Source organism: Cnephaeus nilssonii (genome assembly GCF_951640355.1).
Source record: "Cnephaeus nilssonii genome assembly, chromosome: 7".
In the NCBI taxonomy this organism is placed as follows: Eukaryota; Metazoa; Chordata; class Mammalia; order Chiroptera; family Vespertilionidae; genus Cnephaeus; species Cnephaeus nilssonii.
The window spans coordinates 60,866,313-60,884,694 of NC_137078.1; the positions used below are offsets into that span (position 1 = coordinate 60,866,313).

Below are 18,382 nucleotides of genomic sequence, written 5' to 3' on the forward strand. Positions count from 1 at the left end.
TTAACATTTAGTAACATACCTACTATGTACCAAGCCCTTACTACAGGTCAGTTCACTGCCTTCTCCCAGTAAAGCCTTCGTTTGAATAGGTGGGAAAACAAAGGTCAGGAGAGGGGACCTTGCACAAGCTTCCATAGATCCCAAGTGGCTGGCCAGCCCTTGAGTTCTACTCAGCCTATGCTCCTTCACCACACTCTGCTGCACCCTTTGAATTATTTTTCAGAGTCAAATGGTTTATTTCCTTTCAGGATTTTTTGTGCCTAGGTCCCTTAGTACTGTCATACAACCTGGCAATGCTGATGTTCCTCACAGATGTCTGCACATAAGAAAAAGGAATTGTCTGGGACAATATGAAGAAATGGCAAATGACAAATGTAAATTTACTGCAGAAATAGACATTTTAAAAACATTCCATGCACGTGGTTAAATGCACCAGTTTCAACAATACAAAGGATGCAGCAAGAAATGGGTGACTCTTATGCTATTGCAACCACATTAATAGGAGTGCACATTCCCATTTCGGATATCAGTGTTTACCCCCCTTTGTCTACATGGATGATAAGCTGATACAACATAAACATTGTTAAAGCTATAGTTCCATGCTACAGTAATTCACTTAACTTTAACATGATTTATGGTTCTGTCGATAGGAAAGGTTGAAAACCCTGCACTGAAGCTTAAATGTGAGCTTCATATTTAAAACAGCAATTTTGTGTGTCTGTGTGTGATAGAAGAAAACATTCTGCATAAAGAGGAGAATACAAGTCTACGATGGACTTTTTCTACCCCAAAAAAGGAAAATAAAGACTGAGTCTAAACATGGACTCAACATTTATGAAGCTAAATCAGAAAAAAAGGAATTTCTAGAGATTTATCTGATTATGTGATTTGTAGTACAAGTGATATCCAAAAGTCTTATCAACAAGAGGACTTCTAAGAAACCTTGTGCAGAACCACTGCCTTCATCGGGTATGCATAGGTGGGTCTATGGTGTGTGTGTGTGTGTGTGTGTGTGTGTGTGTGTGTGTGTGTGTGAGAGAGAGAGAGAGAGAGAGAGAGAGGATTACAAGGGACAGCAGCTTCTTTTGTCAAGAAGAGTTTAAATGTAGGTCCACATGGTTAATCACCCTATTCTCTCTGGCTCTCACCCTGGGGGCATTGTGCCTCTCTAAGGGATTAAGACGCCAATGGGTTTTACTGCTCTAACCTGTCTTTGGGACAACATATTAACATGATACCACTGCAGAAGAGCACTCTTTAGAAGTTTGCTGTGGGGATGACAAATTAACCCAGCAGGGTGTCCTCCACATCTATATCAGTACAAATTATTAGAGTAATAGAGCTTTTAGTTATACATTTATCTAGTAATTATTGAACGGTCACACAAAACCAAGCTGAGCAGTCATGGCCCTTTATGAGGTTCGCTCGGTGGGTGGCCTTCCAGTTAATTTAGGGTAGTTCTCCACGAAGCAGTTCACTTGCAGACAAATTAGCTAAACAGCCTTCTCCTTTAAATATTTTCCATGTCACAGTGAAACTCTTTACAATACAATAAAGGTACAGTTTTAATTACACGCTTCCTGACTTTTGTTTAGTTGTAAAACATTTGCTGGTATTGTGTGTGTGTGTGTGTGTGTGTGTGTGTGTGTTTGTATTTTTTTTTTTTTTCATTTGGCTGGACAGTAATAGTTGGTTGTAAGTATCTGGCTAATAAATTTAATAATTTCCTGAACGGAGACTTAAAGGGTCTTTGCTGAAAAGCTGCTTTTCCTCTTTACTATCCAGTTCCTTCAAATCCCATGGACAGTGTTTCCCACTAGGCTGGGCACTGGCACTTGTGCTAACCTTGACCAATTTCACAGGCCCCATTGCTTCTCTTTCCAATGCTCCTCAAAGGTGGTACTTGTTAGGACTATGATGCCTGAATTTAAAAATCAATTCTGGCAACTCTTTGTATAGAAAGACAACATAGTGTTTTCTCAAATGACGTACTCCAATAATAAATAAACACCTTGCGTCTGTTGGCAGATTGTTTCAGCACCTTGTTAGCAACAGGTACTTAATTGCTTCTCATTTTCCAGAGATGATTCAATTGCATTAAACCAGGAGAGACAAATTAGATTCAGCTCTACTGAAAGGAGCACCAGCAGGCTCTACAACTAAGGTAAAGGCTCTCCTAAAAGGCAAAGAAGTTTGCAATAGGGCACAAGAAAGCTAAACAAATTTACCACTTGGGTATGGGAGCCTATGCCAAGGGAGAGGTACCGCAGTTATGGTAGCAATGAAGTGCCAGGGAATATTTCTTCTGAAGGGTCCTTAGTTTGGACAGAAAAATGTATAATACCCAGCAAATATTCTACAAAAAAGGGAACAAATCATTTTGAACTCAGCATTTTTCTTAATCCTATCAAGATAGAAATTCTTAATTAAAGCCAAGCAAATATATATCGGGTACTTATCCAACATGCTTTGTACCTCCCTCAATGCTGCTAAAAATACATGCACTTGAATATTATTATTTCACATAGGGGATGAAAAGATTTCCCTATTATTTCCCCACTTTTTCTCTGTTTGCTTTCAATCAAATCCATGCACTCATTCATTTATTCACCGAATATTTATTGAGTGCTTTCCTTATGCCCATCAAGAGGCTGAGGGATATGAAAAGAATAAAGACGTGGTTCCTGCTCTAATGGGCCCTGCCATCCAGTGATAACTGTTTTTCCTCTTCTTCCTTGCTCCTCTGTTATTGTCTATGAATCTACACTCCTCCAACTTTCCTGGTGACCTCAACTTCCTGGAAGGTGATCTTCAATCTCATAACTCTCTGCAGTTTGTTTTTTTTTGGCCCAGCTGGGAGATGCTGTTAGCTGCAGACCCTCCGATGTGTCACCACTAAGAGCAGGATCCTTGTTTGGGCCATGAGAATCATGGACTTAGAGAGGTTTACAGAGCATATAAACTTTTGACTACCCCTCCAAACAAAACCTGGCATGATTCTTCAAAGGCTGCACAATAAATCTTTGGTTTATATGGATATTGTCTTAGTGTATCTTACCCATATTTTCAGAATTAGGGCAATTTTACTTCTAAACTTCCCGTGTGTGTATGTGTGTGTGTGTGTGTGTGTGTGTGTGTGTAGAGAAGTGGGGGTTTAGCTTCATGCTCACATTCTGTATGTTTTAATTCCTCACTACTTAGTTATCTAAAGGTATGACTTGTTTGCTGTGGCTTTGTTTTGCATGCTTATAATTAGAAAGTACTCTGTTTTGGAATAGGGGTTAAGTCTTATGCCTGCTTGGACTCCCACAGTGTCAAATGACAGTCATTCTCTATCAGAATGCCCTTGTCCCTGACAGCAACCTGTGCTCTCCTATCATGACAATACAACTGCTGGTTTTCCTGTCCTGTCATTCACCAGGAGGTAAGCACTCTGAGGCCAGAATCCAAGCTCCCCTGTTTACTCTATTTAGCAGGAAATACAGACCTTGTATATTGTAAGTGCTGGACAGATGTTTGTGGAAAACATTAATGGGTCCCTAGACAGCAATTGGAGTCTGCAAGCTAATTTAAATATTTAAAAAAGCCAAACTGACCTCAAAAATTGTTTTCTGAAGTGACTTGCACCTAACAGAAACCCTGCATTACAAATAGGCAAGGATTCATGGGGCTAATAAAAAGAGGTCAAGTGATTTGTTTATGGCTGCTACTTAAAAAACAACAACAGTATAATAACATGGTTATGTCATGCTTTTCAAATGATCTAAATGGCTATGTTTTGTCTTTGACGAATAAAAAATGTAAAAACAAACTAATTGTTTAAATAAGTACATTTCATTTCTCCCAATAGGGTAGAAAAAGGTAGAAACTACTGATATGGTAGAAAAGGCACTGCAATGGAGACTTATTTCTAGTTGTGGCTCTGGCCAGCTGAGATTTCTCACCTGTAAGAGCAATGTGGAATACTTGCTAACTGCTAACCATCATACTGCTCTTCTATTTATCTACTTATAAAGCCCAAATTTCATAGAGTGGCAATATGCTCACGGAAAAACAATCTAGATTCCCAGCCTCCCTTGCAGCTAGAGGTGATCACGTGGCACAGTTCTGACCATGATGCATTAGATTTTATACAAGGTGGCAGAATGAGCTGGTAGGCACTTTTTTTGCTCTCGCTGTGTTCCATCTTTCTGCTTGAAATATAGGTGTAAGGCAGGAGTCCAGTGGCTATGTTGTAACCATGAGTTCACAGCATGAGGATAAAAACAACCCACTAAAGCATGGCTAAGAGAAGAAATCTCAGTCCTCAATGGCATTAATTATACTGCCACCGTAACATAGTCCTGAATCACATACTTGTTTTTATATAAGAAAAATATGACCTGTTTATTTATAATTTTCTTTTACTTGCAGCCAAACACATTCTTGGCTAATATAGGGAATGAATTAGACCAGAAGATTTCCAGACCACTACTCTGAAATTCTATGGTTCTAGATGAAGCTCAGTAAGTGCTTATTTGCCAATTCCTTTCAACCTCTGCTTTACCCTGTGCATAGTGCAAGTTCCTCCCCACTTCTACTAGTAAATCCCTAAAGCACAGAGTTGCTCTACTCAGGGCAGGGCATTTAAATTAAGGATCATTCATTATCTTCTTGTTTTTGAAAAGAGCAAAGACAGGCAAAAACATAACTTTTAAGAAGAAAAACTTTCAAGAAACTCTAAAATATCACTGATGTTTACTCCAAATAATTCTCAAAAGGAGTTAGATCCTTTAAATCATCAGGCAAACTTTAAATTCTTGAAAAGGCAAAGGGAAGAACAAGATTTTTCCCCAGGTATCATGAATAAGATAAGTTTTCATGATCAAATATTTTATTATGTTTGAAATTTTAAGCACTGGTAAAAGAGAGTCTTTAAAAGCCCAAACTTTCAGCTTAAAGTACACAGTAATTGTAATAACGTAAAATGACATACAAATGCCTTTATGGAAAGTTAATAGCTTCCCTACTCCCCAAGACATTCCAAAATACTTTAATCCCTTTACCTAGTTTTAACTACATAGCTTGCAAAGTATTATCCCCGTGATCCAGATGGCCAAACTGAGGCCAGAAGGTTAAATGATTTATTGAAGCCACAAAAAAATCCACTATCAGAGAAAAGATTCATTTTAAGAAACCACACATCTCTACCTTCACAACAATGAAAATAGGAAAGTGATTAGAATAGCAAAATATTTTTTAAAGCATAGCTTTTTCATAGCATATCAAAGCTTTACTTATATAACCTTGCAAAAGTCTTCTTTGGATGAAAGGCCATTGTTCTTCCTCCCCATCTTGGACATTCATTGTAAAGAAGTACTCCAAAAACTAGACATGTGTCACCCTTAGCTCCTCTGAAGCAATGAGAACCTATCAGTTTCAGGGAGGGGATGAATGGCTTCTGTGTCCACTTGTGTGCCATTTGATTGCTTTTTATTTATTCAATAAATATTGTGCATAAAACCCACTGTGTGAGACACAATGTCAGTGGAGGAAATGCCAGGCACAAAAGGCCCCAGGAGTTTAAGGAGTGTGAGATGATCGCAGCCTGGGTGGAGCTGAGGAGGTTTCATGTGGAAAGTAGTACTTGAGCTGGTCTTGGGATGGCTAAAATGTTGACAGGCGAGGGCAGGATGGACAGCATGAGATTTTCAAAGCCTGAATGAAAACGAGTGATGAAATTGTTTACATGACTTCTGTACATACTCTATTTTCAGGCACAGTGTGAATGACTACAAATGCATGATTTCATCTACTCTTCAGATAACACAATTATCCTGAAGTAGAGATTGCAATCTCCAATTGATAGATGAGGAACCTTTGGCTCAGAGGAGCAATGTGGCAGGTTGGTAAAAGTGGTGGACACAGGATTCAAACACGAGCCCATCTGACCTCTGAGCTTTTGTGCTTGACCACTATGCTATGCTGCCTCCCATCAAGGCCCTACTTTTCTGCCTTTGCTTTGCAATCTTCAAAGAGAGGTTTCTTTTGTAAAGGGTGGCCACCAGATTTCCACATACAGCTTAGGTTTGCAGTAAAAAATAGGGCCACTGTTAAAATATCATTGAGATATGTTACATAGTTATTGCTTACAAACTGGTATTTGTCTAGTCAAGGTAGTCCCATGATAAATTTTAATATCTTAATTTTAAGGAAGGCAGTGGAGGACTTGCAACCTGTGTGCTATCCAAAGGTGAATGTACCATGTGACTCTGAGCAAAAGTGCAGTAAAGACCTGTCCCCCACTCCACCCCACCTCTTGCCTCAGGACCCTGATAAAGGATACACCTTTCTCTTCTTCCAGCCCTTTGAAAGTAAGTTTGTAAGGCTGAATTCTTCTTAATGTACATGTCACATTTATTCCACCCTGGTTTCCTCGGTCAGACTCTCCCTCCTTAAATCTGTACTCATCTTCCTGAAACATCAACTCTTAGTCCTGGTTGTGATGTCATCCCAAGCATTAGCTTTCCAACTGGCTCAGAAAAGAATAGAAGAGACTGTAGTACCTGCAGCAAATAGTTCTTAAATAATGAGAGGCTAAATACCAACCCTTTAAAAATATCTTAGCCCAAGAATGTCTCATGTTAGCCTATCTGGACTCTATGACTCCTACACACAAAGATACCACTGAAGAGTTTCATCTCAACTACTCCAATTCCCTTCACCAGACCACTAAGGGGGGGCAGGGTGCAATAAGAATGGGTACCTGAGCAGATATTCCAGAAAGGAGAACCGAGGATGCTGGGAACCATCTTGAATTCTGGTGAAAACAAAGAATCTTTGGTATTCCATAATTCTTAAACTAGGCATTTTTCTCTTTTCCTCAAAAAACAATTTCATGAATATGCTTGGAGATCCAAACTCATTATTTTGTAGGCTAAAGAGGTCTACTCTGGTTCAACATGGTGTGGATCATTTGAGAAAATGTGCTTGACTGTCTAGCATGAAGAAGCTCCCAATCATGACACCCATGAGTAAATGCTAGAATTATTATAATAATTTCTAGAACTGTGGTTTTAAAGCAAGACTCATAGATGGTGCTCTTAATATTTATTGTATAAATGATGATATATATGCACATTGCTTTATGTTCTTCAAAGAGTCTCTAGAAATATTATTTTATGGTAATTTCTGCATGAGAATATGAGGTTGGGAGGAAAAGTTTATTCGGCAGTATTATTGACCTTATGTTATTGGGGAGGACATTAAAAATCCAGAAGGTAAGTGGAAAGCAAAGAGGCAGCATACCCAGCTATCCAGGCTGCCAGCATATTGTTCTTCCCAATCCTTACTACATGGCTACATCATGAATCTTTTCTTTGCCTGGAATTCCCCCCATTCACGTAAGCAACCTTTAAGATTTGACTTTGAGCCAAAACCGCTTTGGCTCAGTGGATAGAGCGTAGGCCTGCGGACTGAAGGGTCCCGGGTTCGATTCTGGTCAGGGGCATGTGCCTTGATTGCGGGCACATCCCCGGTGGGGGGTGTGCAGGAGGCAGCTGGTCGATGTTTCTAGCTTTCTATCCCTCTCCCTTCCTCTCTGTAAAAAATCAATAAAATATGTTTTAAAAAAAGATTTGACTTTGAGTTATCTACACTTTGAAGTCTTTTTATTAGATACAAAGTGGTAAGTAACAGCACATTCCATATCATCTTCTACGTGTTTATTTTCTTGTGTCTGTCTCCTGAACTCGACTGTCCGCTCTATGAGGACAGGAACCACTGAATTCCCAGTAACAGGCTCTCAGGTGAACCTCCAGAGTCCCCTCCTCTGAGCTCCTGCAGAAATTTCTGCTTTGAACTTTCATTTAGCATTTAGAATATGTGAACCTGACAATAAAAAGATGAGAAACATCACATGCCTTGTCTTTCTGACTAAAAGGGCTTCACATTTCTTATTTTCCACCACAGTTTAGATGCTTAATGAATACTGAATATGAGGATAATATCATGATACTACCCCATTTCAAGAAACTCATTCTGAATTTGGGGACTGCATAATCCAATTCAGGTACAAAATTTTAAAATTAGGAAACACATACATATTCCCTCTCTGATTATATCACACACACAGACAAGTGGCATAGTAAGTTGAGAAAGTTCTCTCAATTATAACAAAATGTTTAAAGATGGAGCAGGTAAGTTTCATAACTGTGTATTTAGAAATTGCTTCGCACAACAGTCAGAATATTTATTACCTTCAGTGTGATTTCTGTGTGAGTGCATGAGCAGCCCTCTCACCGCCATCTTTCCCTGATATGCAAACAGGTTATTTATAAAAGAATTCAGATTTGTGGGACTAACAGTGAGATTATTGCAAGAAATATCAGTTTTTCCAGGCATATGTCAAAGTAGATGAGAGACCGTTACTTTCTAGGATGTTTTATGATACCAGCTGACAGATCACAGACCTACCTAAACGAAAATCTGATGGAAGAAAGCAAATGTGGTTACAATTATTCATACTCCTACTGTGGGAGTTTCATAAACAAACTAATAAATATTTTCGTCTTGCAATAAGATCAAGTTAAGTGACTTGCTGACATTCTCTTGAGGTTTAAAGCTTGTCTTTAATGTGAAATACAAATCATATTTCTTGTGGACACATTTTAATAATAAACTTAAAAGCACACAAGACAAAAATAATGAAAACATTGCAATGAAAACCAGACCAACTATCTACCACTTCAAAAGGAGTGAATGAAGACTGCTCGTCAACAGTCAACACCGTGATGCAGACAACCTCAATGCAAAATGTTTCAAGGAAAGGGGAGCATCAGGGATGTGAGAATGAAAAAGAAGCTATTACTGTTGACCCTTGAACAAAGTCGGGCCTAGGGGCACTAACCCACCACACAGTCGAAAACTCACATATAACTTAAGTCGGCCCTCCACATATGCCCATTCCCAATTGCTTATTGAAAATACAGTTGACCTCTAAACAACTCAGGTTTTAACCCTGTGGGTCTGTTTATATGCAGATTTTTAAAAATCCTGCATTGCTCAAGGGTCAACTGTACTTGCTCATCTCAAACACACACACACACACACCACTCTTGTGTAATTTACAGAATGAATTTGATTTTGCTTCAATTAAAATGATCTCCCACCACTTTGCAACATCACACTGGCAAAGAAAGTGGTTTGGTCCCTTGTTTGCCTTAGGTTAATGATCAAGGGACTGATGCCAAATCTCTCTGGTCCCTAACACTCCAAAACTGTCCACAATGATAAGAAAGTGGAACACTCACTGCCTTCAGGAGCATTCTGGGGGAGTCCCATTGTCTCTCATTTGGCTACTCTGGCCCCAAGGCCATGATCTAAGCAAAACCCAGGGCCGCCTGTGGAGTGGCTCACCTCTGGGTCCTGTAATGACAGGCCGGTGGTGCTGTGTGAATGCTGTTCCCAGGGAGGAGGTCTGCGAAGGGGAGGGGCTGCTGAAACCAGACTTCTCCGACTTCTTCAGTGTTGTTGGAGATGGCATTCCTGGCAAGAAGGATGGATTGATAAGCACACTGTAATTCATGGAACAACAGCTTGTGCAACCTAAAAGATAAAACTTAAAGAATTAAAAAAATAAATCTACCGGTGAATGAAAAATTTGTTTTCAGTTGCTTTGAATTTGTCACAGGGACAAACAGGTGACAAAATGGTCCCCTGATAAGTCTGTAGATAATGATTTCACCTTCTACTAAATCACAGTCCATTTTGGCATCATTGATCTTCTCTAATTACAGGGTGCCACTTTCCCAGTGTTTCCTGAAAGTTGCAAGTCCCCTGCTGCCTCTGGGACCCTTCAATAAAGAGGCTATGGAAGCACAAGAAGACCTCCTTGCCATCATTTCATCTTCCCAGGTACCGCGCACCAAAGGCACTTTAAATGACTCTAAATAATTTAGCTATTTTAACATTTAAAAACCTCCAACAATAGCAACTCAGTTGCTCATTCAATAAATTATTTATAATAGAAACAAAGAAAAGATAAAAGTAAAAAAATACCTTAAATGCCCAACAACTGTCATTTGATAGAACCAAATGCAAATAATACTGTAAAAGAGTAATGACACGGAAAGATATTTGTTCAGTGACATAGAATAAAGACATGGAAAGCAATTACAAAATAGGATGTTACACCATGATGACACTTAAAAATACCATTCTGTGTATAGAGAAAGAAAACAGGCCGAACTTAACAGTGGTTCTCTCAGAGTGTTGGATTCGGGTGATTTTCATTGCCTCTTTTTGCTTACTTGTTTTTTCCATGATGAACATATATTACTTTTATGTTAAGAAAATACAATAAAAGCTTGTTTTTAAAAATAGTATTTTTACTACAATTTTGAAGGTTTTTCATAGCATTTCCAGCATAGGGAATGTTTTAGGGAGACAATAATAGGAAAATAGTCCCTCATTATTACTGGATTTGTAATGTTCTCAGCAACCACACTAACATACACAACTGGAGGCATCTATCAGTTTGGTAGGGTGCCAATTAAAACAATGAAACCTTGGATATAAAAATAAGAAAACGATTCCTAGGATCCACATTACAGGACCAATTTGGGCTCTCTTAAGTTAGCAGCACAAACTTGGTCTGCACTTTTGTCAAAAGAACCTAATCTTATTTTATTTGTGCATGTCCACATGTGTTGTGTTCTGCCTATAACCAGAGAATTATTTGGGTGAACTGGAAAAAGAAATAATAAAGGTAATAATGGTATAAACATGTAGCTGTTATTGAGTAGATGCTAACTACCACGCACTGTGCCAAGCACGTTATAGGTGTAGTCTGTTCTGAAATTTAGTTAGTCTGGCCTATGTCTAACTATGTCCTTGCTATATCTGATCATAGATTTCCTTAATGAGACTCTACAACACAAGCTTCTAGTGTGATTACAGATTCTATAAGGAGGAGACCTTTCTGCTTTGCCCCCTCTATTTTCAGAATCTAACAAAGGGCCTGGAACACAGCATGCGGCCTGAAAAGGTATTTAAGCTAACTGCATAGGCCTCAGCTTTATCTGTGGCTTTACTAATAGAGGCTTGGATATAGCAAAACTTGGGGTTTAGGCCCCAAGGAAAAAAGATTGCAAATTGGTAAGGACATTTCCATAGACAGACGTAAGGACAATATGAAGTTATGTGTGATTTCCATTAATTTCATAGATCTAGATCAGATCCATTCTAATCAATATCTCTGCAATTTCAATAAAAAACCAAGTCATTAGGTGACTTTAGCTACATTTCTTGGCTCGTTGAATCAGTAACCAAAGTCACACCAGACCTAACATCATTAGGACAGATTATGGTTTTGGATTAAAATTAATTTCAAGTAAACTAACCTAAGGTCTAATCACATAATTACATCAGAGAGGAGATTTCAAATTAAAAAATTATAGGAAAGAAATAAAGAGCTACCAATACTTAAACAAATCTCCCAATTCATTCAAATCTCTTCTGTGCAAACAAATTTTTAGGCTGCCAGCCAGCCCACTGATTTAAACTCAGTCAAATGCTTGAATTATGTGTTATGAAACAGAAATAGAATATAAAAATGAAAATGTCAAAAATTTTAAATGGCAGAATTTTTTTCAGACAGTGGAATCACTGATGAACACAATATCTAAATTAACTCTATTAAAGAAAGCAAGCAGTTGGATTCAAGAAAAAAAAGTTATCATTCCTTTGAAAACTTCATGTGCTCCAGCCCGTGTTAGTCTAATGCTGCAGAAATACTGACATGATTAAGTCCACTATTTACCCTTATAAAAGGTGAGGTATAAGTAAAATTTAAGTAATAACAAGCATCAAGAACGATCAACTGGGTAAATGGGTTCAACAGCAAATTTCAGATCCTCTTGAAAAAGGTTAAAGAGAGAAGAAATATTGTCTGTGTGCAATAAGAACAAGCCAAACTGTATATAATTTTCTAAATTTATCACAGTCAAGTAATATGAACCCTAAGGCTGTCATGAATCTCAAAATTACTTTGTGTTTTCATTTTTTAAAGACCCATATTGAGCACACTTCCTTATTATATACTTTAATATTTTCTCCATATGCATAATGTATGTTTTGGTTAATTTGCTTCATATACTTAATGTTAGTAAACTGCTTTATATTAATAAACAAGAGAACATTAATCTGGACTTTTGTTTTTGAGATCAACTTTGGTTTCTGTATGTTATTTAAAAAAACAAACTCCTTGTTAAAATCTGTTACCAATTAGTTATGTACAACTGTTAGACACAATTACTGTATAGATTAATGACTAATTGGCTTTCTCTTAATGAGTCAAAACCTTAATTTCAATGTATTTTCTTTTTTAGAAATATCAGATTTTTGAAAAAGATTTAGATAAATTAATGCTACCCCTTTTTTCTGGAACAAAAAAAAACTTATCACTTCAAAGTTCACTTCAATATGTAAAAATGAAGACTTTTATAGAATGAGAAGCAGAAATTTAGCATGCTGTTTTGATTCAATCGGACATTTCCTCATATTGAGTAGTATAAAAATCCCAACGGTGGCAAATAGAGTAGGAGGTGGATTTCAAGAAGCACGTTGGCTTGTCATTGCTTTTCCAACCATCAGGCATTTTGAATTTCCTCCAGTTTACCATTTTTCTAAGCTACCTCAGTCATTTCAACTAGTGTACAGTGGACAAAGGCAAACATAAAAGAAATTCTAGCTATCTAGTGACTCTTATCACTGGAAGCAGTTGTGAGCAAGATGCCCACCAGGAAATCCTTGAAAGTCCAGGTCAAATACAGTATCCACCAAGATTCTGTTAGATTTCATCATTACATTTGTAGTCATCAGCATTCTAAGATGGCCCCAAGGTTCCTGGCCCCTTGGGTACACGTTTTGTATAACTCCCTCCTCTTGAATGTAGGTGGTACTGATGAGTATGATGGATGCCATTCTTGTGATTAGGTGGTTATATGGCAAAGGTGAAGGAACTTTTGCAGATGTAATTAAGGTCCCTAATCAGATTACTTTTAGTTAAGTTAAAAGTTATTATTCTGGGTGGGCCTGACCTAATCAGCTGAACCCTTTTAACCTTTTGCACTCGGATGTTGAGTGTTACTCAACACAGTTAGCATCGGTAGCAGCTTGAGAAAAAAGCAAGCGAGTGCAAAGGGTTAAAGAGTGATTAGAAGTCAGAGAGATTCTCCTGATGGTTTTGAAGAAGTAAGCTACCATATTATAAAAGGGCCTGTGAGAGGGCCCATGTCAAGGAACTGCAGGGACCTCTAAGGGACTAAGTGGTACCCTAGTGGATATCCAGCTTTAAGCAAGTTCGGCCTTAGTGTTAAAGCTACAAGAAACTGAATTCTGCCCAGCTGGCATGGCTCAGTGGTAGAGCATTAACCTCTGAACCAGGAGGTCACGGTTCAATTCCTGGTCAGGGCACATGCCTGGGTTGCAGGTTCCATCCTCAGTGTGGGGCGTGGAGGAGGCAGCTGTTCAATGATTTTCTATCATCATTGATGTTTCTATCTCTCTCTTTTTCCCTTCCTCTCTGAAATCAACAACAATAAAATAAAATAATAAAATAAAATAAATAAAATAAAATAAAATAAAATAAACTGAATTATGTCAACAATCAGGCAAGTTTGCAAGAGGACTCCGAGTTAAAGTAGCCTGGACAAAATTTTGATTGCAGTCTGTGGGACAGACCATACACAGAGTGACCAGCTTTGTTGTACCCAGACTCATGACCCATGGAAACTGTGAGATAAGATCTGCATGTTATTTTAAGCTAAGTTTGTGGTAATTTTTTTATACAGCAATAGAAAACTAACATGATATTGAAATATAAGACTGTCAGTGCTAGAAATGTGTGCATTAAAGATGCCCACTGTGCACTGATTACTCTTTAGAATTCCACAAGTTTCCATTATTTTTAGCAAATCCATCTTAGGTTGTGAGGTTTTGCATTAGCCTACACTTGCCTAGAGAAAATGGTTAAGACAGCTTCCTGGGGGTGGGAAGGGGGGGAGAAAAAAGCCAACAAATGGTTATTTCCAATGATGTAAACATTTATGAAATTTTCTATTTCCCCCTTATTCTTTCAAGAAACATCAATAGCAAAATCAGATCAAACAGTATGGGGCAACACAAATATATTTCTTGGGGTCTCCTATAACAAATCAAGGTTTGTTTTTGGTAAGTTTTTGCTGCAACCTGATGTTAAAGAAATTTTTTTTAAAAAAATGATACAGGGTACAAGGGAAACATAATTAATTTCAACTCCCCCACTCTTTCAAATTATGAGATTTATCCAACACTTTAACCAAGAACTTTACAGTGACAATTGTGAAGCAAATCCTACAGGAATAACAAGATAGTACAATGCTGTTTTTTGCTTGAAAAAACTGCAACAGGTCAGTGTTACTGCTCAGTTGTCAGAGGACTTATTCAAAGATTCATTGTCTTGTGAAAATTATCCCTGGTAAATGCTGTTCAGGACAGCAGGACTTTATCTTGTCTGTTGCTGGAGTTTGGGTGATGTAATTCAAGTTGCCAGAGAAGACTTAACTGGATATGTGTCTTTCTTTAAAGTTAAAAAAATGTTTACTTTTAATAATGTTCATTTATACTCACAATCTGAGAGAAACTCTGGAAACAAGCAAACTCTACACTTTAGTTTTAAAAATCCAATAGATAAGCAGGTTAGAGAGGACCACAGAATGCTGTAAGTTTGGCTGTTTATGTTTCACTTTAGATATTCTCCTGTCCATTGTCATCATCTAATTCCCCATTACCTAGTTTTACTACTGCTTTACTAACACAACTATCATACCAAACCTAAAGGCTGTTGGACACTTTCATTCATCTAGGGGCCTCAAGAGAGCCAGAAGTTTGATCATCAAACTTCTGCATTTTGATCATTTTCAAAAAACAGACTGAAAATAATAAGAGCTACAGATTATGGAGTACGTGCTATGTGCCATGGATAGTAGTCCTCCCTTATTTGTAGTTTGCTTTCCATGATTACAGTTATCTGTAGTCAACTGTGGTATAAAAATATTAAATGGAAAATTCCAGAAATAAACAATTCATAAGTTTTAAATTGCGTGCTGTTCTGCTAGCACGATGAAATCTCATGTCTTCCTGCTCCATCTCGCTCGGGATGTGAGTCATCCCTTTGTCCAGTGTACCCACACTGTATATGCTACCCACCCTGCTAGTCACTTAGTAGCTGTCTGGGTTATCAGATTGATTTTAGTAGATTGCAGTGTTTGTGTTCAGGTAACCCTTATTTTACTTAACAATGGCTCCAAAGTGCAAGAGTAGTGATGCTGGCAATTCAGATATGCCAAAGAGAAGCCATAAGGAGCTTCCTTTAAGTGAAAAGGTGAGTACAGTACACTGAGATATTATGCAAGAGGGAGAGAACATTCACATAACTTTTAATACAATACACTGAGTGGCATAATAATAATCTGGCCACTCAGTGTATATCCTATATAATAAAAGGCGAATATGCAAATTGTCCCCTCAACCAGGAGTTCGACCAGCAAGCAGGCCGGCCAACCGCCCATGTACCCTACCCCTGGCCAGGCTGGCTGGACCCCACCCATGCACGAATTCATGCACCGGGCCTCTAATGTGTATACGTATGTGTGTGTGTGTGTGTATATACACACACACATATATGTATGTGTGTGTGTGTGTATATATATATGTATATATATACACACACACATATATATATGTACACACACACACACACATATATATACACTGAGTGGCCAGATTATTATGCGTTCAGAGATCATAATAATCGGGCCACTCAGTGTATATTGTTATAATTTTTCTATTTTATTATTAGCTATTGTTGTTAGTCTCTTACTGTGCCTAATTTATAAATTAAATTTTATCACAGGTGTGTATATATAGGAAAACAGTGTATATAGGATTTGGTACTATCTGTGGTTTCAGGCATCCATTGGGGGTTTTGGAACTTATCCTCTGTGGATAAGCGGGGACTACTATAATCATGAATATCTCAGACCCTTAACATCTTCATTTCAGGTAGATGGGTGTTATTGTCCTGTCTACCTATAACTTAATGTTACAGAAACTAGGTATCAAGAGATGTCAAGCAGCATGCTCAAGATCATTCTGCTCCTAATTGATATTCCAGACCCAGGTGTCTCATTTCTAAAGCTTGTACACTGTGTGAAACTTCAAACTCCATCATGTAGTTCCCTTTGCATACTACAGAAAGTGTCCTATTTAAGCCAATTCTTTATAATAAAAGGCTAATAGGCAAATTGTCCCCTCGGCCAGGAGTTCCACCAGGAGTTCAACTGGGAGTTCAACCAGAGGGCAGGGCCGGCTGGCCGACCTCCTGTGTCCCCTACCTGTGGCTGGCCTGGCCCAATCAGGGCAGGCCAGCAGGACCCCACCTGTGCACGAATTCGTGCACTGGGCCTCTAGTTAAGTATATTTAGGGTTGAGGTTTCTAATTTGGCTATCCAAAGGGGGAAAAAAATCAAAGAAAGGGTATATTACTTGCAAAAGAATATGCAAAAAGAAAAACTCTTAAGTAGACTAAGAATCACCTTGTCTTACATATCAAAAGTTTTTCTTGGCCTTAGTATGGATCACTTAGGATTTTATTAAACATACTGAATGCATCATCAGTAATTCTAGCACAGAACCTCCAATAAATAAATATCACACATGCCTAGAAGATCATGACTGAGAGATGTTAAATTGTAAAACAGAAAATACATACATTTAATATTTACAATAGGCCTTTTGCCTACTCAACAAGTTGCTTTCTCTATGAAGCCTCCTGAAGACATAAGCAGAAAGAATCAAAATTCTTCTTTTAAGAGTCATTGATATCTTATAAGTCTAGTGTATGTTGTAATGCAGCAATGCCTCACTTGATCAGAGGTAAAGTCTAACACTATAATTTAGAATTAAGTAAGTCTTGACATCAAGGGAAGCCTCTGAGCTACCAAAATCAGTGTTAAAATAGGCAACTAAATCGAGGTATTTAACTCATAGTAAAGTGTAGTTTTACAGAAACCAAGAAAGTATTTCAAGAAGAAGGTTGTGATTGAGGGAGTTGAATGCTATTGAGAGGCCAAGGATGAGAATATACATGGAAGATAGGGTAGAGCAGTTTACAAAATCAATGGGAAGTGAAGAAGCAGGGAAAACAGGGGCAGTCACCTCTTTGATGAAGTTAGTCTGCAGAGGGAAGCAGAAACATAGGGTAGTAGCTACAGGGAGAGGGAGGGAAGCAAGGTGGAGCTTTCTGAAGATGGGAGACAGTAAAGCATGCTTGCTTGCAGAAATGGCCCAGCAGATGGACAGACGCAGTGACTCAGAGAGGGTAACTGGGGGAGAGAAGTCCTGAAGCTGAGTGGCATACAGTTAGTGTGCAGAGAAGCCAGGATTTGAACTCAGCGAGACAAAGCTCTTCCTCCTTTTGGTGCACCCCTCCAAAATGCCTATTTCTGAAAAAAGTTACGATTATTTAACTATACTACTGATACAAACTAATCATGAGCTGATTTAAAATAGAGCTTAATAATGATACGTAAGCCCAGCCGGTATGGCTCAGAGGTTGAGCATCAACCTCTGAGGTCGCTGGTTCGATTCTCAGTCAGGGCACATGCCCCGGATTGGATCCCCAGTGAGGGGTGCACAAGAAGCAGCTGATCAGGGGTGTTTCTCCTTCTTCGATGTTTCTATCTCTCTAGTCCTCTCCCTTCTTCTCTAACAATCAATAAAAAATATTTTTTAAAAATAATACCTAAATATTGTTCTTCAGCCTAAATGGCATGCTAACTGCTCCTGTGACTGTTCTCCTTACATTCGGGCACTCAGATTCCTCTCTACCTCCCCGTCTAAGTGTGGGGAACGAATGCCCCAGGCCTGTCAGTCAGACTAACAGTGAAGCATACATTTCAGTGTCATTTCTCGAGCACAGGATGAAAGCTGAGTACCAGTACCACTTTTCCAAGTTATCCACCACCGGCGCATTTATGCCCAGACTCATCTGTTCCAGATGTAGAGCTCTGCAGCTGCCCCACAGGCAAGAATAGGCCCTTCCTAGGCCTATTTCAGCTGAACCTTGTGATGAGATCATCTCCAACTGGGATGCTAAATAAAGGCTGTGAATGGACAGATTAATCCCACAGTTAAAGAACTGTTCCCTTCCTGTGGGTATAAACACATGCTGTGTGACATGAGGAGGTAGCTGAAGATACTGCACTCAACTTGGATTTGTGTCCTAATGATAAAATACATTAGGGTTCATTCTAGTGTAATTTATGATGATGAACACACTCCACAATAAAAAAGGTAAAAC

The 18,382-nt window shown here is 38.5% G+C and overlaps 1 protein-coding gene across 5 annotated transcripts in view; it reads right to left on the reverse strand.

Moving 5' to 3' along the window:
* NFIA (nuclear factor I A) overlaps positions 1 to 18,382 on the reverse strand; it is a 366,953-nt gene that overhangs the window by 69,373 nt on the left and 279,198 nt on the right. For 3 of the 5 annotated variants that reach the window (XM_079776638.1, XM_079776639.1, XM_079776636.1), the window contains exons 7-8: positions 9,397 to 9,525; positions 6,746 to 6,799 (exon numbers count right to left, since the gene is read on the reverse strand). In XM_079776638.1, coding sequence (XP_079632764.1) covers positions 6,746 to 6,799; positions 9,397 to 9,525 — 183 coding nt within the window. The remainder of the gene's footprint in view (positions 1 to 6,745; positions 6,800 to 9,396; positions 9,526 to 18,382) is intronic. The other 2 variants (XM_079776640.1, XM_079776637.1) reach the window with 1 other exon arrangement.